At 37.0% G+C, this 24,344-nt stretch overlaps 1 protein-coding gene across 2 annotated transcripts in view; it reads left to right on the top strand.

Moving 5' to 3' along the window:
* The first annotated feature begins 2,829 nt into the window (after positions 1-2,829).
* MRPS35 (mitochondrial ribosomal protein S35) overlaps positions 2,830-24,344 on the top strand; it is a 46,801-nt gene continuing 25,286 nt past the window's right edge. For both annotated transcript variants that reach the window (XM_058558591.1, XM_058558592.1), the window contains exons 1-5: positions 2,830-2,964; positions 7,262-7,308; positions 8,410-8,577; positions 10,982-11,042; positions 19,047-19,186. In XM_058558591.1, the coding sequence (XP_058414574.1) occupies positions 2,853-2,964; positions 7,262-7,308; positions 8,410-8,577; positions 10,982-11,042; positions 19,047-19,186 (528 nt within the window). In that variant the 5' untranslated portion in view covers positions 2,830-2,852. The remainder of the gene's footprint in view (positions 2,965-7,261; positions 7,309-8,409; positions 8,578-10,981; positions 11,043-19,046; positions 19,187-24,344) is intronic.

The raw sequence follows: 24,344 nt of genomic DNA, 5'->3' as shown, positions 1-24,344 counted from the left end.
CACCCTCATACCCACTCTTTCCAGTTTGCTGTTTACCCTTCTAGAACATGTATTCCATATTAAAAATATTTTACCTAACTGGAATCATATGATCCATAAATGCCTTATGACCTGCATTTTTAAAAACTACATATTGTGGACAATTTTCCATGCTAATTGATTTATATCCACTTCACCTTTTTAAAAAAGGCTGACATTAGTGATTCTTAGTCCTGCCTGTATATTAGATTTACTTGTGGAGCTTAAAAAAAAAACAAAAACACTGATGCTCCAAACACACCTGGACCAATTGATCAGCATCTCAGAGGCAGGGGCCTAGACAATTTTTTTTAAATCTCCTGAGGTGATTCTAATGTTCAACCAGGATTAAGACCCATGTGTCTAAGTAGCACTTTATATTGTATGTATGCACCATAATATATTTAACCAATACTGTTTTGATGGATATTTAGGCAGCAAGGTCCGTCCACATAGCTGGATATTTGCATATTATCTATTTACCATGTTTGTGAATAAACATACTTTGTTCACTCACTTTTTATAACAAAGTTAGTTTTCACTAAAAGTAGCTTTCTGACAGAGAGTTATTGGATTAATCTAGGTTGTAATTATAGTAAAAACCATTATAAAAAACCTTAATATTTAAAATTGTTCTCACTGGACTGGCTACATAATTTGTAGAGCGCAGTGCAAACTGAAAAACATGGGGCTTTTTGTTCAAAAGTATTAAAAATTTCAAGACAGGGACAGCAGAGCATTAAGCCAAGCATAGGGCTCTTCTAAGTGCAAGTCACATGCCCAGGAAACCAGCCTGGCTTCTACAATATGTTGGATTATTTGGTCATAGAGACTGAAGAAAAGATTTTTATCGTGAGTGAGTGATTGCACCTTTAAGATCTTTTCCAGTTGAAGAATTATGTAATTCTTAGTAACTCCTATGTACACAATAGTATATGCTTTACTCTTTACACTGCATGAAACAGATATTATTGTCTGTTGATAACGTTACAAATGAGTTTTTAACTTTTAATATAGAAAGAACTTTATTATACTTGATGCCACGGAAAATGATAAGAAGTATTTCTCTGGCTTCTCTAATCATATCTGTCCACTTTAATCTTAGGGAGAGAGTAAAACAAAAGATAGAAAGCATAGGCAGGTAGAATGAGGACTTAAGTCTCTTAGATTGCTCAGAAATTGAGAATTCTCTGAATATGAACTGATTCTATAAGGACTCATACCCCTTTGACCTTTATAGCACTAAATTATGCAAACGCGAGAGAGAAAAAGTGGCTACTGAACTTAGTTGACCGTGACTTTAATTCCAGTGGCCCCCATTTATATTATGCCTTTTGAAACACAACTCACTCAATCACAACAGTCCTGAGGAAGATGTTGTTTACATCTTCCTTGAAACTGAAGCTCGGAGATGCTAGGTGGACTTGCCCAAGATCACAAAGAAGCAGAGCCTGACTTCAAACACCATATCCATCTGACTAAAAGGCCATGCTTTTAATCTTAAAAATAGAGGAGAGGGGAGAACACCATGTGAAGACAGAAACAGAGATTGGAGTGATGTGTCTACAAGCCAAGAAATGCCACGGATTGCCAGCAACTATCAGAAGCTAGGAGAGAGGCGTAAACAAGTTCTCCCCCAGAACCTCCAGAAGGAACCAACCTTGCCAACACCTGGATTTGGGACTTCTAGCCTCTATCACTGTGACAAAATAAATTTCTGTTATTTTAAGTCACCGAGTTCATGGTACTTTTTCACAGCAGCCCCAGAAAACTAATAAACCTAATACATCATACTTCTGCTTTGGAACAATAATGGGATGGTAAGAGGCCAGAAAAGATGAGAATGGTGATTATTATAAATACTTGTCCCTATCATGCCATTTATTCCCCCCACATACTGATTGATGCCCGTGGTACACTGAATGCTCACAAGTACAATACTCTGTGACAACTGCATACCTCTGCTCTACCGGTTCTATGCTTACCAAGAGTCCATTGTGTTTGTTCCCAGTTGTTCTTGTTATTATAATTTTGTACTCTGATTAACTATTACACATACCGATTGAAAAAATAGAGGATAATTTTATTAAGGGTTGTATGTTAATACATCCTGGGGTAGAAAACAAGAGAGCTCATTAAAGAATGACCATTATTGTCTAGGTTCTGAGGAGTTCTGACTTTTTGTAATTCTAACCTGATCTACAAATGAACTAACCAAATCACTGATAACATTACAGCGTATGCACACAGGTGCTCACTGTATGCCAGTATTGTACCCAGATGTTTGTCTGTATTAACTTGATTAGAATCACACAGCCTAGAAATGGTGATGTCAAGTTTTAAATTTAAGTAGTCTGATTCAAGATGCCACCCTTTTAACTACTAACGGATACTGCCTCTCCCCTTAGAGCATATCACTTGCACTAGCTGAAGACTTTCTTTAATGCAAGAAAGTGTAGAAAAGCAGCAATTGCAAAGAAGCAGGGCCTTAGGGTAGACTGCCCGGCTTCTAGGCCACCTGAGGTCCCACCCAGACCACACCTGCCCTCTGTAAGCTACATTTTTCCCATCTTTTGTGGTCATTTGCAATTGTCTTTGGACTGACTGCTTCGGTTTTTTTTTTTTTTTTTTTTTTTTTATCTTTTGTTTTCTTCTATTTTGGGAGGAACTCCTTGCACTTTTGACCCGGGCGCTCAATTCTCAAGCCCACGTGTTTCCTGTCTCTCCATCCTCGGGGCGGGGCAAGACGGGGCGAGCCTGCGCAGTAGCGGCCTCAGACCCGCCCCTTGACGCTGGACCGCGCTGGTCCCTTCCGGCTTGCCGTCTTCGCAGGCATGGCGGCCTCCGCGCTCCCCGCGTGGCTGGTTCTGCAGCCGGGGGCCAGGACCCTGCGGGCCTTCTCCACCGCCGTGTCTCTGGTCACTGGCGCTCCCGCACCAAGCCCGCGTGAGTGTCTGCTGTGTCTCCTCCGGGCTTTGGGGGAGGTGAGAGGGCGGAATACCGGACCCATGATGGCCGCCGCAGTGGCGGTGCCAGCGCCTTCGGGGGGAGGCCGGTGGGTCCTCTGCCAGCCAGCCTGTCGGTGTCCCGCCTGGTAGGGAAACCGCGGGTGTGGATCTGCCCTCTGCGCCGCGTGTCGCCCGGTTCCTAGCCGCCAATTTCTGCTTCTGGGTCTTCTGGGCGCGGCGAGCTTGCTTCCTCTCTCCTTCATGACCTGGCGCTTTCTGGTGTTCCCCCCCCCACCCCCAGGGCCACTGGCGCGGGGACTCTCGGTAGTTACGGTAATGTTTGTTGGGCAGTGTTGAACCACGGATTTCCCCTAAATTTAAGAAAAGCGTACAACTGTCGTAGAACAGACTTCAGCTCTGAATTGCAGGCCTAGCTACGTCTCCAAAAGGGGTGACCTTCATTCACTAGGCATTATCGAAGTGATCTTCATTCGAGAGAGATTATAGGGATGCCTGATACCGTTCGTGCCCTGGGAGTCTAGTGGAAATTTTAGATGTTAATGGAGAAGTGCTGTGCAGTGTGATGCTGGAACAGAAGAGTAAAGGGAGTAGTAACAGGAGCATTGAGGAGGAGCCCTCAAGAGTCAGGAAAAGCTCAGTCAAGGGGGCATGGCCAGGCCTTCACCGGGTCCTATGAGTGCTACCTCCTATAATATCTCTAATCTTCATACTACTAACAGCCCAGTCTAGGCCATTGTCTCTCACTTCTACAGTAGTTTCTTTACTGGTCCCTATTTCTGTTCTTACTTTCCTGCATTGGGTTCTCGCAATACCCAGAGTGAAGTGTTCAAATTTTATCTTGCCACTCCCTTGTTCAAAGGGAGCAAGCTTTAAGATATCTTGCTTTAAGATAACTGATAAATTCCTTAATGCATTGTAGTGGCTCTTCATAATCTTAACACTTGTCTCTTTTTAAATTTTCATTCATTCATTCTCCAAGTACTTTACTTCTATGTGCCAGGCAGCGTTCTAGATACTGGGATGCAGCAAGGCCCCTCACCCTATGAAGTTTAGGTTCTTTTGGGGGAAGTCAGGCTGTAAACATGTAAAACAACTAAATACAATGTCAGGTAGTGATTAGTGCTCTGAAGAAAAATAATGCAGGGTGTTGAGAATGATGGATTGGGGAGTAGTGGCTATAGGGTACAGGATAAGATAGGGTATCAGGAAAGACCTTCCTGGGAAAGTGACATTGAGCAGAGCCCAGAACCATGCCGAGATCCAGGAGTAAGAGCACTGTTGGCATAGGGAACTGCAAATGCAAAGGCCCAGAAGTGCAAACAAGTTTGGGGTGTGACCAAGGAACAGAAAGGCCAATGTTGCTGGAAGGAAGTAAGCAGAGAGGAGAGTGGTGGTATAAGACATCAGAAAGATTAGTAATGGCCTGATCTTGGAAAGGCTTGTAGGTATTTGGCTTTGATTTTATTATAAGTTTGGGATCACATTGGAAAGTTTTGAACAGGAAAATGATATGATGTGATTTACATTTTTAAAAGATCACTGGCTACTGCGTGGAGAATAACTTGAGGGGGTAAGAGTGGAAGCTGGTAGTAGTCCAAATGAGATGACGGTGACTTGGATTGAGGTAATAGTGGAGATGGTGGTGTGGTTGGATTTGGGATATATTTTGAAGGTAACAGAACTTCCTGGGGGATTGATATGGGGCTTGAGGAAAAAGTCTCAAGGAAGCTGGTTAGATTTTTGTCCTGAGAAATTGGATGAATGGCGATTCCGTTTACAGGGATTGGGAAGACTGGAAGAAGGAGATCGAAAGCTCTGCCAATGATGCGTTATAGTTGAGATGCCTATTAAATATTTCCAACCTCTTTTCTCAATCCTCTCTCTGTTCTACTCTTAAATTGCAGTCATAGGGAACTTACTGTGGTTTTCCGTCTTCTCCCTCTCTCTAGAATACTTTTTTTCACTTGCCTATTCCCATGGCTACCTCCTCCTCATCCTTAAGGTTTTAGCGTGAAGTCCACTTCTTCAGGGAGATTTTCCCCAGCTGATTGACTGAGTTCAGTGACCTGCTATGTGTCATCATTAGTACTTATCACTGTTTATTGAAATTACTTGTTAAATAGTTGTCTTATTTGACAGACTTTACGTTCTTTGAGAACAAGGACTGTATTTCACTTGTTCATTGCTGCCCTCCTAGTTTTCTGGTACACAGTATCACTTAAATAATTTTTGAATGAATAAATGAATTAATAATGAGGGATGAATAAGAATTTGTCAGATGAATTAATAAGGTGGAAAGGAGGAAGGGAACAGAAGCCAGGCAGATGGAAGGGAAACACAATCCAGGGAGAGAGAACAGAAAGTTCAGAGAAAGACTAAAGAACCTGGTACTGGAAGTTCAGTGAGGTTGTGGGCGTTTGTGAAGGGAGATGAAGCTAGAGATAAAGGTTCAGAGTATGAAGAGTCTTGTATGCTATGCTTCTGTCACAACTCCTTGGTCCTTAGTTTTCTTATTATAAATGCCCTCTAAATAAGAATAATAATAGTACTTATTGTGAAGAATAATATTATAATAATGAAAAGCATTTAACAGCGTCTGGCATGTGAAAGTGCTCAATAAATATAGCTGTTATTTCAGTATTGCAAACCATTTAGAGAGGCATAAAGTAATATTTTAAAAGGTATATGCTGTATATAAGTGCTCTACCTTCGTCTACAGCCATGTGATTTATTAGGAATGGCTGTGATTTTTGTTATGGGCGTTATTGTAGCATTGGCAGTTCTAATATACAATGGAGAAGGAAAAACTGAAGGGTCTTTTTTTGGTAGAAAGAACAGAATAATTCCAAATATGAGCAACTATGTATCTTTAAAGATGCAAAATACTTATTTCTAACGGGATATTTTAACTCAGGAAAATTAACCTTAAAATTTATTGAAAATATTTTTTTCAGCTTTATTGAGATATTGACATATTACAGATGTAAGTATAAGGTGTACAGTGTCATGATACATGTGTATATTGCAAAATAAGTACCACAATAGTTAGTTAACACCTCCATCCCCTCCCATAATTATCTTTTGTATGTATGTGTATGGTGATAACGTTTAAGATTTACTCTCAACAACTTTCAGGTATGTGGTACAGTATTTTATTATTGCTAACTGTAATCACAGTGCTGTACATTAGACACCCAGAACTTACTCATCTTATTGCTGAGAGTTTTTACCCTTTGACCAGCATCTCCCTATTCCCACCCCTAACCCCCAGCCCCTGGCAACCACCATTCTACTTTCTATTTCTGTGGTTTCAGCTTTTTTGGATTCTGCATGCAAGTGAGAACATACAGTGTTTCTCTTTCTCTGTCTGACGTATTTCACTCAGGATAATGCCCTCAGGGTCCATCCATGTTGTCACAGATAATGGGATTTCCTTCTTTATGGCCGAATAATATTCCACACACAATGTTTTCTTCATCCATCCATTTGTTGATGGATACTAAGGTTGTTTCCATGTCTTAGCTGTTGTGAATAATGCTGCAGTGAACATAGGAGTTCAGATATCTCTTCAATATTCATTTCCTTTGGCTGGTTATCTAGAAGTGGAATTGCTGAATCATATGGTAGTTCTATTTTTAATGTTTAGAGGAGCCGCCATACTGTTTTCCATAGTGACTGTACCAGTTTACGTTCTCACCAGCAGTGCTCAAGGGTTCCCTTTTCTCCACATCCTTGCCAACACTTGTTGTTTCCTGTCTTTTTGATAACAACCATTCTAACAGATGTGAGATGATATCTCATTCTAGTTTTGATTTGAATTTCCCTGATGATTAGTGATGTTGAGTACCTTTTCATGTACTTATTGGCCATTTGTATGTCTTCTTTGGGAAAATGTCCATTCAGTTCCTTTGCCCATTTTTTAATTGGATTGTTTGTTTTTTGCTCTTGAGTTGTATGAGTTCCTTATATATTTTAGATATTAACCTCTTATCAGATAGATGGTTTGCAAATAGAAAATATTTCTTTAGATGATAAATTCACTGTATCTGCAATCATAGTACAGCTTTATATTCAAATAAGTGGGGAATTTTCTTAACTATTTCTGGCTTTTCATTTTCATTAAGATGATTTAGTCCCTGAGCTTATGGAGAATGGATTATTGTTTCGTTTTTATATTACTGAATACCTTAAATTATGTTAAAATTATGGATCATGATCAGTGTGGAACAACTCTATGTTATCAAATTCTCTGTAATTATTGTGTTGTCTTTTAGGTACAACAGAAAGAACATCCAAACATGAAAGGCCACTGAGAAGAAAGGTAAACAATTAATGCATTTTAGTGTATGCTGTCTTAATGGTTCTCAAGTTCTAAACTGAGGCAGATATTCACGATGAGGTAGGAGGGTGTTGCCAGAGAAGGCTTCCCAAGGGGATGTATACTCGGTCACTACCACAGTCCTGACTCTGGTCTTCAACTGATTTTTGGAAGTACTCTGAGAATGAATCATCTTTGAGAGGTGAACTCACATACTCCCAGGAAAAAGATATATAAACCAGAATATAGAATTATTTTTGATGATGCCTTTAACAGTTATGCGGCCTGGAATGTATGCATTAATCTAACTCATTTGGTCTCACCTGTGGGCATCTCACTGGAGGAATCCAAATTTTAAGGTCACTTTGGGAGCATGGAGTCAGAACAAAGGCACTTTAGTTGAAAGTTAAATGGCACCATTATAATCGTCTAGATTGGTCATTTTCACAGGAATATTACCTGTTTCCAGGACATACACTACGTTGGTTTTTATATTGCTTAGATGAGCATTGCTGAATTTTGCCTTTTCAAACCCTCTGGCCATCCCCTTCTATCAAATACAGTTTAAAATATGTATATATTTTAATATGATTGACTAAGCTATCATGTGGCTATTCTCTGGGCCTAGGAGACATATTATTTCTCATTGTGTATTTATTCAATTAGTTTAACCCTAATTTACTTATTTTCCAAGTTCTTATTCTTTATTTCCTTATTTCTTGTTTCCTTTATTTCTAAGTTCTCAATGTCACCTCGTGTACTAACTTCTGTCAAAGAAATTTTAAAAATTATTTCAAAATATATTGTTACCCCTTCATAAAGAAAATGTAAAAAGTTTGCTAAAAGTCTAAGTAAATAAATAAGAGAAATTTTTTGCAAAGGAAATGTGCTATTAAAGAGGATCCTTGCGAGAGAGTTTGAGGAAACTGCAGAGATATTTAGGTAGGTTTGGTGTTTTTTCATTTGAACAGCAGCTGCTTTGTGGGGGGTCAGATTTTATGTAGGTTGCAATTCTGCTTATATTTCTTTTAATTGCAGCTTTTTTGCTTTAAAATTAAAGAACATGTTCATATTGAAAATATTAAACTATTTTATGTTCCTTAGGCACTACCTCCTAGGACAGAGAAAATGGCTGTTGACCAGGACTGGCCTAGTGTTTACCCCGTTGCAGCACCATTTAAGCCCTCTGCAGTACCTCTTCCTATTCGAATGGGTTATCCAGTAAAACAGGGGGTGCCCATGGCAAAGGAGGGAAATCTAGAACTTTTAAAGGTAAGATGAGTTGCTGGTTCCTTGGCTAACACTTATATCTAAATAAATGCTGGTCCCCTTCCCAATCCCCCCCAGCCCCCCCATACTTAAAGGTGTGGTATGTAACAACCTATTGTACTTTAATTTAAATTTTTTTTCAGGTAATAATGGATGTTATATTTTGATTATCCATGGTAAAGAAGACTCACAGAGTCCTAGGCATTTAATAATATAATTAATTGATCCTTTGGGTTCTCTTTTGGCTTTTTGTTTTCTGTTACATCTTTTCTATATTGTTTGTTTCAAGTGGAATGAAGAAAAGTGAAATCACAAGTTGAGATTGAGAATTGGGGGGTGAAGCTTCTACTTTTAAAAGATAGATTTTAAAACTTCCCAGAAAAGTAGAATATTATTTAGTATTATTGTTATATTCCTTAAACTTCTTTATTTCTTGAAGCAAAATAGGTCAGTTGATAGCATCTATAATGATTTATGAGCAGCAGATTCTCAAAGAAGATATAAATAGGATTAGCCTGGGAATGTGTGTCTTAGATGGTTTCCTTTTACATACAGTGGAATTATCATCAACTAACTGTGTTTTCCACTAAATGAGAGTCTTTGTGAAAAAACAGAAAAATTTGCTAAAAGTTGATGGTAAAAAATGAGATGGTAGGGGCTGGCCTGGTGGCGCAAGCAGTTAAGTGCGCGCGCTCCGCTGCGGCGGCCCGGGGTTCGCTGGTTCGGATCCCGGGCGCGCACCGACGCACTGCTTGGTAAGCCGTGCTGTGGCGGCGTCCCATATAAAGTGGAGGAAGATAGGCACCGATGTTAGCCCAGGGCCCTCTTCCTCAGCAAAAAAAAAAAAAAAGAGGAGGATTGGCGGATGTTAGCTCAGGGCTGATCTCCTCACAAAAAAAAAAAAAAAAAAAATGAGACGGTAACATGGAGAAGGGGTTGTCTCCTGCTGGAGACAGGCAAATGAAATTTGGAAATGGGAATGTTTCAAGAGACAAAACAAACATGGAGGAAACTGATGTTTTTTTCAATGAGTGAGGAAAAGTGAACTTAGTTTGAAGAAAAGATCATTGGAAAATAGCACTAGGTGAGAGAGAGTAGCAATATATTTGTAATAATGGTTGTGAGTGGAGTTTTTTTTTTTTTTCTTTTCTTTTTTTTTTTGTGAGGAAGATCAGCCCTGTTCTAACATCTGCCAATCCTCCTCTTTTTTTGCTGAGGAACACTGGCCCTGGGCTAACATCCGTGCCCATCTTCCTCCACTTTACATGGGACGCCGCCATGGCATGCCTTGCCAAGTGGTGCGTTGATCCGTGCCCGGGATCCCAACTGGCGAACCCCGGGCCACCGCAGCGGAGTGTGCGCACACACTTAACGGCTTGCGCCACCAGGCCGGCCCCAGTGAATGGAGTTTTAATAAACATAAAAATCCAAATATTTAATGCATGCCATCCCCTTTAAGAATCACCTATATGCTTAGTTGAATGATCTGGTCTATTCTTAGTGAGTCCGTTGAATAAACTTATTAACTGAGGTGAAAATGCAAAGTGCGTAGAACAGTGCCAATATAAAGGCTATTTAAGCATTAGCTATTATTTTTTTCCTTTTATGATTATGAGATTATATTTTCATGTTTCAAAAATGAAAGTATAGAAAATGAAGTCACCCACCCCAGAATCCCAATTTTCAGTGCCTATTTTCTCTAGGTTAAAATAAACACTTTCTGATCAACACTCAAGATTCCAGGCATCATGTTTGGGGTAACTTTCTGTTTGTTCAAATTTTCTTTGCAAATGAGTTTCTTTAAACTAAAGTTTCTCTTTAGATGCTTAACATTATTTACGTAATATGCTAGGAAATGTTAATTATTTGAAGGAATCAAATCTCTAACCTTTCCTAAATTTCCGTTGGCTCCATGAGGGATTACGTAGCCTCTCAAGGTATTGTAAAGATATTCCCAACTTCATTAAATTGTTTAGTTAAGATTTGCTAGCTTCATTTATTCATCCATTCAATTCATAAAATGTCTATTAAGTACAAAGTGGAAAATGTATCACCGTGCTATGTATTCCAGGGGAATTAGGACAATTAAACAATGATTTGTGTCCTTAAGTGCTTTCGGTTTTATAAGGGAAATATGTACACCTGTAGAGTCGTAGAAGGAAGAATACTATAAAATTTTTTTTTCCCATCATCATTGTCATAAGATACTTGGTACTGAATCTGTATTTCAGGGAATTCATTTCTTGAATTTACACCTGAGACATAGAATTAATATTGAAAAAAAAAACTATCAGATTTTATTTATTACAAGGTTTGTTGGGCCTGTGATTTAGTTTTATGAAAAAATTGTCTTTTTCATGTTTTTGAGACATATAGCTAATTTATCTGTTAAAATGCTCTGTTTTAGATCCCCAATTTTCTGCATTTGACTCCTGTAGCAATTAAAAAGCACTGTGAAGCTCTTAAAGGTAAGTGGTTGTTTTGTTATATGAATTTAATATTGACTTTGAACATAGGAATCTCATTTCTAGTGATAAAGAGGTCAATTCATCAAAAGAATTAACATTTGTAAATATTTATGCACTCGAAATAGGAGCACCCAAATATATAAAGCAGATATTACTAGAACTGAAGGAAAAAGTAGGTAGCAATACAATAATAGTAGGGGACTTCAGTACCCCACTTTCAGCAATGGATACGTCATCCAGACAAAATATCAATAAGGAGACATTGGACTTAAACTACCTTAGACTAGGTGTACTTAACAGACATTTACAGAACATTCCATCCAACAGCAACAGAATACACATTCTTCTCAAGCACACATGAAACATTCTCCAGGATGGATCATACGTTAGGCCACAGAATAAGTCTTAATAAATTTAAGAGGACTGAAATCATATCAAGCATCTTTTATTTATTTATTTATTTATTTATTTATTTATTTATTTATTTTTGTGAGGAAGATTGGCCCTGAGCTAACATCTGCCAATCCTCCTCTTTTTGCTGAGGAAGACTGGCCCTGGGCTAATATCCATGCCGATCTTCCTCCACTTTATATGGGATGCCGCCACAGCAGGGCTTCACAAGCATTGTGTCGGTGCGCGCCCAGGATCCGAACCGGTGAACCCCGGGCTGCCACAGTGGAGCACACGCACTTAACCACTTGCGCCACCGGGCCGGCGCCAAGCATCTTTTATAATCCAGTGGTATGAAACTAGAAATCTATTACAAGAAGAAAACTGGAAAATTCACAAATGTGTGGAGATTAATCAACATGCACCTAAACAAATATTGGTTCAAAGGAGAAATCAAAATAGAAATCAAAAAATATCTAGAGACACATGAAAATGGAAACACAACGTACCAAACCTTGTGGGATGACCCAAAGGCAGTTCTAAGAGGGAAGTTTATAACAGTAAATGCCTACATTAAGAAAGAAGAAAGATCTCAAATAAACAACCTAACTTTACACCCTTAGGAATTAGAAAAAGAAGGACAAACAAAGCCCAACATTAGTAGAAGGAAGGAAATAACAAAGATTGGAGTAGAAATAGAGACTAAAAGGACAAAAGAAAAGATCACTGCAACTAAGAGCTGTTTTTTTGAAAAGATAAACAATGTAGACAAAGCTTTAGCTACACTCACCAAGAAAAACAGAGCTGACTCAAATAAAATTCTAAATGAAAGAGGAGACATTACAACTGATTCCACAGAAATATAAAGGATCATAAGAGACTACTGTGAATAATTATATACCAACAAATTGGACAAGCTAGAAGAAATGGATAAATTCTTAGAAACATACAGTGTACCAAGACTGAATCAGGAAGAAACAGAAAATCTGAACAGCCCAGTTACTAGTACAGAGATTGAATCAGTGATCAAAAACCTCCCACCAAAGAAAAGTCCACGACCAGATGGCTTCAAGCCTGGTGAATTCTACTAAACATTTAAAGAATTAATACCATTCTTTCTCAAACTTTCCCAAAAAATAGAAGAGGAGGAAAGATCCAAACTCATTTTACAAAGCCAGCATTGCCTGAATACCAAAACCAGAAAAGGACAGTATAAGAAAAGAAAATTACAGGCCAATATCCCTGATGAACACAGATGAAAAAATCCTCAACAAAATACTAGCAAACCAAATTTAACCGTGCATTAAAAAGGTCATACACCATGATCAAGAGGGATTTATTCCAGGGATGCAAGGATGATTCTACATCTGCAAATCAATCAGTGTAATAACACCACATTAACAAAGTGAAGGATAAAAATTATATGATCATTTCAGTAGATGCAGAAAAAGCATTCGACAAAATCACCATCCTTTCCTGAGAAAACCCAACACAGTGGGTATAGAGGGAACATACTTCAACATAATAATGGCCCCATATGACAAGCCCACAACTAACATCATACTCAACAGTGAAAAGTTGAAAGCTTTTCCTCCAAGATCAGGACAAGACGAGGATGTCCCTTCTCGCCGCTTTTATTCAACATAGTATTGGAAGACCTAGCCAGAGCGATTAGGCAAGAAAAAGAAATAAAAGGCATCCAAATTGGAAAAGAAGAAATAAAATTGTCTCTCTTTGCTGATGACGTGTTTTTTATATAGAAAACCATAAAGACTCCACCAAAAACACTGTTAGAATTAATAAACAAATTCAGTAAAGTTGCAAGATACAAAGGCAATACAGTTATGCTCTGCATAATGACGTTTTGGTCAAAGGTGGACCACATATATGATAGTGGTCCCTTAAGATTAGTACCATATAGCCTAGGTGTGTAGTAAGCTATACCATCTAGGTTTGTATAAGTATACTCTATGACGTTTGCACACAACGAAATGGTGTAACGACGCATGTCTCAGAACGTATCCCCATCGTTATGCGACTTGTGACTATATACAAAAATCCTTTGCATTTCTATACACTAACAGTGAGCTATCAGAGAAATTAAGAAAACAATCCCATTTACAATGATATCAAAAAGAGGAAAACACTTAGGAATAAATTTAACCAGGGAGGTAAAAGATCCGTGCACTGAACACTATAAGGCATTGATGAAAGAAATTGAAGAAGACACAAAGAAATGGACAGATACTCACGCTCATGGATGGGAAGAGTTAATATTGTTAAAATATCCAAACTACCCAAAGCGATCTACAGATTGAGTGCAATCTATCAAAATTCCAATGAACGTTTTTCACAGAAATGGAACAAACTCCTAAAATTTTTATGGAACCACAAAAGACCCTGAATAGCCAAAGCCGTCTTGAGAAGGAAGAACAAAGCTGGAGGCATCACGCTTCCTCATTTCAAACTATGTTACAAAGCTATAGTAATCAAAACAGTATGGTATTGGCATAAAAACAGACACGTACCTCAGTGGAACAGAATAGAGAGCCCAGAAATAAACCCACGCATATGTGGTCAGTTAGTGTACAACGGAGGAGCCGAGAATACTCAGTGAGGAAAGGATAGTCCCTTCAATAAATGGTGATGGGAAAACTGGACGGCCACATGCAAAAGAAGAAAAATGGACCATATTCTCATACCATACACAACAGTCAACTCAGCATAGATTAAAGACTTGAATGTAAGACCTGGTGCCATAAAACTTCTAGAAGAAAACATAGGGCATAAGCTTCTTAACATTGGTCTTGGCAATGATTTTTTGGATTTGAGACCAAAAGCAAGGGCAAGAGAAGCAAAAATAAACAAGGGGGACTACATCAAACTAAAAACTTCTGTACAGTAAAGAAAACCATTAACATAATGAAAAGGCAGTCTATGGAATGGCAGAAAATATTTGCGAATCATCTATCTGATAAGGGGCTAATATCCAAAATATATAAAGGACTCCTACAACTCAATAGCAAAAAAAAAGCCAATCTGATTAAAAAATGGGTGGAGGAACTGAATAGACCTTTTTCTAAAGAAGACACAGATGGCCAATAGGCGCATGAAAAGGTGCTCAACATCACTAATCGTCAGGGAAATGCAAATCAAAACCACAGTGAGATATCACCTCACACCTGTTGGAATGGCTATCATCAAGAAGACAAAAGATAAGTGTTGGCAAGGAGAAAAGAGAACACTTGTGCACTGTTGGTGGGAATGTAAATTGGTGCAGCCTCTGTGGAAGACAGGAAACATTAAAAACAGTTACTATATGATCTAGCAATCCCACTCCTGGGTATGTATCCAAAGGAAATGAAAATAGAATATTGAAGAGATATCTGAATTCCATGTTCATTGCAGCATTATTCACAACAGCCAAGATGTGGAAACAACCTAAGTGTCCATCAGTGGATGAATGGATAAAGATGTGTATATATATACAATGGAATAATCAGTCATGAGAAAGAAAGACATCCTGCCATTTGTAACAATATGGATGGAACCTTGAGGGCATTATGCTAAGTGAAGTATGTCAGACAGAAAGACGAATAGTGTATGATATCACTCATATTTGAAATCTAAAAAAGCTGAAGTCATAGAAACAGAAAGTAGAGTGGTAGCTACCAGGCACTGAGGGGTGAGGGGAAAAGAAAGATGTTGTTCAAAGAGTACAAACTTCCAGTTATAAGATGAGTAAGTTCTGGAGATCTAATGTACAGCATAAGTGATTACAGTTAATAATACTGTTTTATATAACTGAAAGTTGTTAAGAGAGTACATCTTAAATATTCACTACAAAAAAGGAATGGTAATTATATGATGTGATACAGGTATTAGCTAATGCTGTGGGGTCATAATTTTGCAATATATGTGTATCAAATCAGCAAGTTGTATACCTTAAACTTACACAATGTTTTATGTTAATTATAGCTCAATAAAGATGCCGGGAAAAGGAATCCCATTTCTAATATACTGTATAGCCTTATATTCTGAATTATTGCTGGTTTCTCCTTTTTTTAAGAAGGATTTTTAGGTTGTTCTCAGTGAATTGTTAGATGTCAAATCTGCAACTCTTTTTTTTGCAGACCACTCTACAAGGTGCTATGAATAATAAATAGAATCAGAAATCATAATCCTTGCTCAGGTAGGTTAGGGACTTACTGTTGAATTGTAGAAAGCGTATACATAAAAAGGCTGAAGAAAATATTGCAGAATGTTGACGACAGATGCAAACTGATGTGATACAAACTGAAGATAGTGTAGAAGAATCTGAGTAGCTGAGTAGTCAGTGGGGTCAGTAATGGAATACTTTGCAGAGAAGAGTTATCTCAAAGAAATTGTTTAAAACGTTAAAGAAATTAGAAGTGATATATACCTGCGGTAACATCATAGAGTAGAAGAGCTGATGATGAAAAACAATAGTCACATGCTTCTCCTTTTCCACCCCAGCCCTTCATTCCAGAAGTGTTCTCTTTTAATCATTATTCAGATCTGGTAATTTATATATGTATTCTCTCTCTTTGTATATATAATATTATGTATTCTCTCTCCATATATATAAAGAATGTATTTAGTATGTATACTCCATATATAGTATCTATATTCATATAAATTGTATGTAGTTTTATATATATAAAATGGAAGTACTCACCTGAATGTGATTATGCCTCCAGTTCTACATTTATTAAATTTCAATAATATCTGTTGATTCCTAGATATAAAACATAGATTTTATTCATTTCTACTACTGTCTGTCTTCTTCCCACATGCATAGAAGTAAGGCAAAAAACATTTTTTTGTTCATGGTTCTATGTGTGTTTTCATTATATATATATATATATATTCCAATTCAGTTTCTCTCCTGATTTGCATTGGACTGTATATAGGATAAGCAAATTTGAATTGTTTTAGGTTCACAGCTATTAGTGATTGATTGTGTGGTGTAATGCAAGAGTTTAATACCTTTGGATGAAGTCTTAAATTCATGCTGATTTAAAGGTGATTTTTAAATGCTTAGTATACTTGTTACAGCTTTTCAGGAAAGAAAATAAAACCTAGAAACTCTTCAGAGGTGGCCTGATTACGCTGGAGGGAGAAATAGGATCGTGAACATGATTGTGATGTAATTTGAGCTTTTGGGAGGGCCTTCCATTCAAAAATATGGGAAAGAGATAAAGAGGTCTTAAAAAGTAGGAATAATAATCTTACTCTTGAAATGAGGGAAAAAAAATCTCTTCTATCTCCTTTCATTTATGTAGTCTTCTAGTTTGGCACATTAGGATACATTTCTATCCCTTTAGATTGTATGTTTCTATATTCATTAGTGCCTGGTATTAGACTGACACTGATCACTGTTCCCATATTTGTGGCCCATTTGGCACAGATCATATGTCACTTTTTGATCCTTTGTAGAGCCAGTTAACAAATATACTACACGGTGATAAATTCCATTTTTCTTCTTTTTAAACATTATTTTTACATGTGCATTTATAATCTAAAAACTGGTCATTGTGATGAGATAGTTCTAAAATACTTCATAATTTTTAGATGAAAGGCTTTCATACAGCACATTCAGAAGAGCAGCATTATGTTTTACAGTATTTAAAGTGAGTGTTTTAATCTTAATTTTGCCTTTACACTTCTGTCAGCTTCTGGATTTAGATTGTATCTTCCAAATAACTCAAAGACTTTTCAAGTATTTCTTCTCCGTTCTCTTTCAAAATAGGTCAATTCAGATTTTATATCTAACTTGCAAATGGAAAATCTGAAGCACAAGAAAGTTAGGTAATTTACCAAAACTTTAATAATCAGTGGCAGAAGTTAAGTAGAAACCAAGGTCTTCAGAAGTCTAGTCTATTGCTCCACCTATCAGATGAATAAAAGGCTAATAGGGGTCTATTATGTACTTTCCAGTTGTCTGTGTTTTTTAAAACATATAATCAGGTAATTTAATTTAAAAGCTATAATTATCATCTAGTGATTGAAATGACTTATTCAAAGTTAAAAAAAAAGATTTAGTACAAACCCATGAACTCATAAAATTCCCCAAACTAGTCTCTCTCATAAATTGCTTGGCACTGTTGCATCTTACAGTGCAGGGTATTGGAATTAATCCATAATGGCAATGAAATTTAACCTCAGTAATCTTGCTCTGTTCATTTTATTTAAATGTCAAAATGTTCGTAATTGCAAAGATATTTCTTTCCCCTCAAAGTGTCTGAGTATTGATCTCTTAAACAGAGTGTTTGGGGAATGGTGTGAGCTATACTTAATTTGCTAACATATATTTACTCCCAGATCTTGGTGAGTCTCTCTAACCCAGAGTGACATTTTGCTGACTCGGAAATTAAAGCCTAAATGGGAGCTAAATATAGTACCTACTGTAAGAAAATTGTTAGCTTGAGGAAAACATTATTAGCAAAGTACTCTTCACTGTCCCTTAGACCATCACCTAGAAGAGCGCCCCCGTCTGCCTACGATTGTGACCAGCCTCTCCTGCAGTCCTGCTTTTTTGGAGAAAGCATGGATCCGTGAGGTCTAATGTGCTTGACCTAAGAAACCAATCACTTTTAGCTATTCTTAGGATGAAGCTATTTAAGAACTGAGATTTCCATTGAGGGAAACCTGATAGTGCCAGAAATTTTCATCCCCAGCTGAGAGCCACACTAACTTGATAGGGATAGGGCAAAATGAAATCAGCTACCTATCTATGGACTCCCTCAATGCTGATAGCTGTGGGAGACTGGAACCTATCTCATTTCCTTTTAAGTTTTCTCCCCCAATTTGAGGCCTGAGTTTACACCTCTGTGTTATGGAGATAGGTGGTGAGGAGTGTTCATGGTGCTTGGAATTTCCTATGTGGCCTACACCTCAGACCCAATCTCACCTTCCCTCTAGGCTAGCTGTCTTGCCTGAAGATGAGGACAAGTCTGTTCTTTCCTTTAGCTCGAGTGGCTCAGAAGTCATATAGAAGAAACATGAATTACTGTAAGGATCCATTTAAGGATGACATAGGTTTTTGTACCTGTTTCAGTTTGAGGCCCTACTCAACTCAATTTCTGAAAGAATGTTGACCACATTGCAATTCTCTCTTAGAGCTTTTTCAGGGCTTCTTTCAGTCCCCTTCAGCTGATCTTTAGTACTCTTCATTTGGGAGTAAATTAATATTACCTGTTGCCTTTTCAAAAGCAGTCATGCTCTGGACACTGTGAACTGTTTGCTTTTAGTTGGTGAGGAGGAATGAAATTGTCCCATAACAGATATGTGCAAAGCTCTAAGAAGCTTCCGTCAAGTCACAGTTCTTTTAACTGAACATACTGCGCCCCACCAAACCTCAACTATCGAAATCATTCCCTCAATTAAATTCCCTAATTAGGATTCACCTAAGAAGAAAAGGGATGAGGGATGATTGATGATGTATGTGTAAATGGAGTGCAGAAGAGAATCTGTTCTTTCATTTCATGTCACCTTAGAGTGATCTCTCAATAATTTGATTTTGTCTGGTAGCATACATTACAATGAGAATTTACTTGCAAAACTATAATTGAGATAATTTTTAATTCTCAGATTTCTGCACTGAGTGGCCAGCTGCACTGGACAGTGATGAGAAATGCGAGAAGCATTTTCCAGTTGAAATTGAAACAGCTGATTATGTTTCATCAGGACCATCTGTTCGAAACCCCAAAGCACGAGTAGTAACCTTAAGGGTAAGAGATATTTTTTTAAATAAGAATTATTATAATACATTATTTAAAAATAGCATTTTGTATGTGTAGTTATAAAACTGATACATATTTACCATAGAAAATTTGGAGAATATAAAAGTGTTTTAAAGTATAAAATAAAATTGCCTATAATTCCACCACTCATAAGTACTATGACTATAGGAGCTCATTTTAGTATATATACAGTTAGCCTTTGTGTATATTAATGGGATGATACTATATTTGATTAGTTATCTGCTTTTTTCATTTAACAATATGAATTAAAAATTTATGAATGTTATTAAACATTCTTTAATATTATTTTTAATGACTGCATAGAATAGTGTGTAAATGAGGGTCTGTTCTGTGCAAAGACAGTGTTTGAGGCTTGAGTCCAGTGTTGATCAGTTCAGACATACTCCTTCCTCTGAGACTGAGGTGGGAGATACAAACAAATAGTTCCATGATACAGATCTACTGTAATTTATTTAATTTAGCCATATTATGGGACATTTAGGCTTTCTAACAGTTTTCTTTATTAGAAAAATATAATGAATATCCTTAGAGATTAATATTTGTGTATATTCCTAATTATGTTCCTAGGATAACTTCCTGAAAGGAGAACTGTCAGGTCAAAGGATGTAGATGTTTTGAAGTTTTTTTAATACATACTGTAAAAAGTTTTTTGGTTATAAATTGTACTTCCTGTAGGAAATGTAAAAAATACAACACCAGCAGATTGTGCAAAAGCCTGTTTTTCTATACCCTGACCAACCTAGATATTATTATTACCTATCAATTTGATAGGTAAAAAATATACCTTATATTTAAAATTCGTATGTCTTTGAATTCCAAAGAGGGTGAGAATTTATTCCTTTGCAAAGTGTTTTTTTATTTGCCCATTTTGATGGTATATTGATTTCTTGTATACTTATTTTTTCTTTTTAATAACAGCTTATTGAGGTATAATTCACATACTATAGAATTCACCCTCTTAAAGTGTACAACTCAGTGGTTTTTTGTATATTGACGGTTATCACCACGACCTAACTCCAGAAATTTTCATCACCATAAAAAGAAACCCCATACTCATTATCAGTCACTTCCCATTTTCCCTCCTCTTCACCATCCCCAAACCCCTGTGAACTACTAATCTACTTTCTGTCTCTGTGGATTTGCCTCTTCTTGACATTTCACATAAATGAATCGTATAATATGTATTCTTTCACTTAGAATAATACTTTCAGTGTTTCACCTGTTGTAGCATGTATCAGATCTTCATTCCTTTTTATTGTCAAATAATATTCCATTTTATGGATATACCATATTTTATTTATCCATTCATCAGTTGGTAGACATTTAGGTTGTTTTCACTTTTTGGCTGTTCTGAGCAATGCTGTTATGAGCATTTGTGTACAGGTTTTTATGTGGACATAAGTTTCCAGTTCTCTGGAGTATATACCTAGGAGTGGAATTGTTGGGTCACATGGTAACTCCATGTTTAACATTTTGAGGGGCTGCCAAACTGTTTTCCAAAGTGGCTGCACTATTTTACTATTTCATCAGCAACGTTTGAGGGTTCCAGTTTCTCTGCATCCTCACCAATGATTGTTATTATCGGTCTTTTTAGTTTTTAGCCATTCTGGTGATGTAAAGTAGTATCTCATTGTGGTTTTGGTTTACATTTGCCTGATGACTAATAATGTTGAGCACCTTTTCATATGCTTATTGACCATTTGTATATCTTCTTTGGGGAAATGTCTATTCAAATTCTTTGCCCATGTTTTAATTGAGTAATTTGTCTTTATTGTTCACTTGTGTTTTTTATGTATTCTGGATACCAGTCCCTTATCAGATATATGACTTGCAAATATTTTTCCTCATTCTGTGGTTTGTCATCTCACTTTCTTGCTGGTCTCCTTTTAAGCACCAAAGTTTTAGTTTTGATGTCCAATTTATGTATTTTTTCTTTGTCTCTTGTGCTTTGGTGTCATATGTAAGAAACCGTTGTCTAATTCAAGGTCATGAAGATTTATTCCTATGTTTTCTTCTAAGAGTTTTGTAGTTTTGTTTCTTACATTTAGCTCTATGATCCGTTTAGTTAATTTTTGTATATGATGTAAGGTAGGGATCCAACTTCATTCTTTCACGTGTGGATGTTCCTCTGTCTCAGCACTATTTATTGAAAAGGCTACTCTTTCCCCATTGAATTGTCTTGGTACCCTTGTCAAAATGGTTTAGTTATTTTTTAACTTTTAACCTGGCTACATTACTAAATTCTGTTTTTCAACCTTTCATTATGAAAAATTTCAAATGTATGGAGAGGTAGAGTAGTATAATAAACACCCATGCACATTGCCCCTGGATTTAGTAATTCATATTTTGACAAATTTAAAATATTGAGTGCCTCATACACTCACACACACACATGTGTTTTTGGTTTAAGTGTTTAAAATGACTAATAGCTGACATTTCACACTAAAATACTTCAATGTGTTATCTCTAAAAATTAAAGAGATTTTTCCTGTATAATTCCAATATAATTAATACATCTAACAAAATTTTCAATAATTCTTTAATATCATCTAAAATATCTACTCCACATTCAGATTTCTCCATAGTCTCACAAAAATGTTTTGTAAAATAATTTTTTGTTTAAACCAGAATGCAGTCAAAGACTATTGCATTTGCTTGTACTGTCTCTTAAGTCTTTTTAGATCTAGAATAGCAAAGGACCTCACTACTACTCTCCCCACACCACTTGTTAAAGAGACAGATATTTTATCCTGTAGCATTTCCTACCTTCTGAATTTGTCTCAATACATCTTTATGTTGTTTACCTTATTTCTCTATCTCCTGTATTTCATATAAACTGGAAGTTGGATTTAATAGACTGATAAGATTCAGTTAAATGCTTTGACAAGAATACTTGATAGATGTTGCTCTGTATCTTATATTGCGTTAGGGCACATAAAGAAATCTGGTTGCCTCATTCTTAGTATGCTGAGGTCGATCTCTTGGTTAAGAGGCTGACAACCTGATCATTCCGTTGTGAAATTATGTGTTGTTTTTTGCTTTTCCTTTGACCAGGTAGTCTGTAGATGGATATATTTAGTAAGTTTTGATCAAGTAAAATCATTATTCGTTTTTTGGGGGTGGGAGTGGGGAGGAAGATCAGCCCTGTGCTAACATCTGCCAATCCTCCTCTTTTTTTGCTGAGGAAGACCGGCCCTGGGCTAACATCCGTGCCCATCTTCCTCCACTTTATATGGGACGCCGCCACAGCACGGCCTACCAAGTGGTGCATCGGTGCACGCCCGGGATCCGAACCTGCGAATCCCGGGCCGCTGCAACAGAGCGTGCGTACTTAACCGCTTGCGCCACCGGGCCAACCCCCAAAATTCATTATTCTTTTTGATATTCAAAGTGTATCCTAACTTTGGCCGGTGGGAACTGTTTTAAGTTGGTTCGTACGTCCTCAGGCTCACTTTACGTAGTTATTATCCCAGACCTGGAATTAGCTATTTCTCCAAGGAGCTCTGATTCCTTTTAGTGGACATAGGTGTTAAAGACCAAAATCCAGATGCTAGGCCTTCTCAGTTGATTCTTTTGGAGATTTCTCAGGAAATAAATGATAAATAGAGTAGTTTTAATTCTTCTTTTTAAATATTTATAGCTTCTTTTTTCCTTTTTTCTTTTGCATTAGGTAAAATTTCCAGAATATTGTTTATATAATCCCTTATGCTGTTCTGTACTTTAATGGGTGTGCCTCTAGTGTTTAGCAACTCTAGGTATGAGATTGGATTTCAGTTTGAGATAATAGTCCTATTATGTTAATAATGTGTCCTAGTCCTAGTTTACTAGCATTTTTGAAATGATCTACTTTAAATTATTGAAGTAATGACTTATATGAATAGATTTTCAAGTACTAAACCATTTCTGAACCTGAGCAGTTTATGGTGTATCATTCTTTTAATTCTATATCGATTTGCTTTGTTAGTCTTTTATTTAGGATCATTTGTCCTAATCTCATGTGCTTTGGAGAAGTATCAGATCCCTGCTGTTTCTCACCAGGAGCATGCCACATGCCATTGCAGTTCAAAGTGTCTGCCCTAGTAACTTCTAAGCTAGTATTTGAAACCACCATTAGTTCCCATTGTTAAAGGAGTCTTGATACACAGGGCATATCTTTTTCACACAGCAGTCATAAGCAGTTACCCGATGTCCTTTTTTTAATTAAACTTTTTATTTTAGAATAGTTTTAGATTTACAGAAAAGTTTCAAGGGTAGTACAGAGAGTTCCCCTATATTTCACACCCAATTTCTCTTGTTTGTTAATATCTTAGATTATTATTATGGTACATTTGTTACCACTAATGAATCAGTATTGATACATTATTAATTAAAGTCTATACTTTATTCATATTTTTTTAGTGTTTGCCTAATATTCTTTTTCTGTTCAGAATCCCATCCAGGGTACCCACATTACATTTAGTTGTCATGTCTCCTTCGGCTCCTCTTAACTCGGATGGTTTCTCAGAATTTCCTTGTTTTTGATGACATTGACAGTTTTGAGAAGTACCAGTTATGTATTTTGTAGAATACCCTTCAATTTAGATTTGTTTGAATTTCTCTCATGGTTAGACTGGTGGTACATGTTTTGGGAGGAAAACCTCAGAAGTAAAGCGCCATTCTCATCACATCATAGCAGGGGTATAGGCTCCTAATGTGACTTGTCACTGATGCTGCAGCCTTGATCACCTGGCTGAGGTAGTGTTTGCCAGTTCTCTCCACTGTAAAATTACTGTTTTTCTCTTCCTTTCCATATGTGCTCTTTAGAAGGAAGTCTCTGTGCACAGCCCATGCTTAAGGGAGTTGGGAGTTATGCTCCAGCTTCTTCAAGTAGAAATATCACATAAATTAGTTGGAATTCTTGTATGTGGGAGATTTGTCCATTCTCCTCCGTTTACTTGTTTGTTCAATCATTTATTTATATCAGTGTGACTCAAGGATATTTATTTTATTATTTGGGTTATAATCCAATGATACATTATTTATTTTATTGCTCAGATTGTTCTGGTTTTGGCCATTGGGAACCCTTTCATTTGGCTCCTCTGTTCCTTTGCCATGCCCTATCATTTGTTTTTTAAATATTTCTTTA

This window comes from Diceros bicornis, chromosome 17, assembly GCF_020826845.1.
Source record: "Diceros bicornis minor isolate mBicDic1 chromosome 17, mDicBic1.mat.cur, whole genome shotgun sequence".
Classification (NCBI taxonomy): Eukaryota; Metazoa; Chordata; class Mammalia; order Perissodactyla; family Rhinocerotidae; genus Diceros; species Diceros bicornis.
The sequence above is the reverse complement of the archived record's forward strand: the minus strand, read 5'-3'. Positions and strand labels throughout refer to the sequence as shown.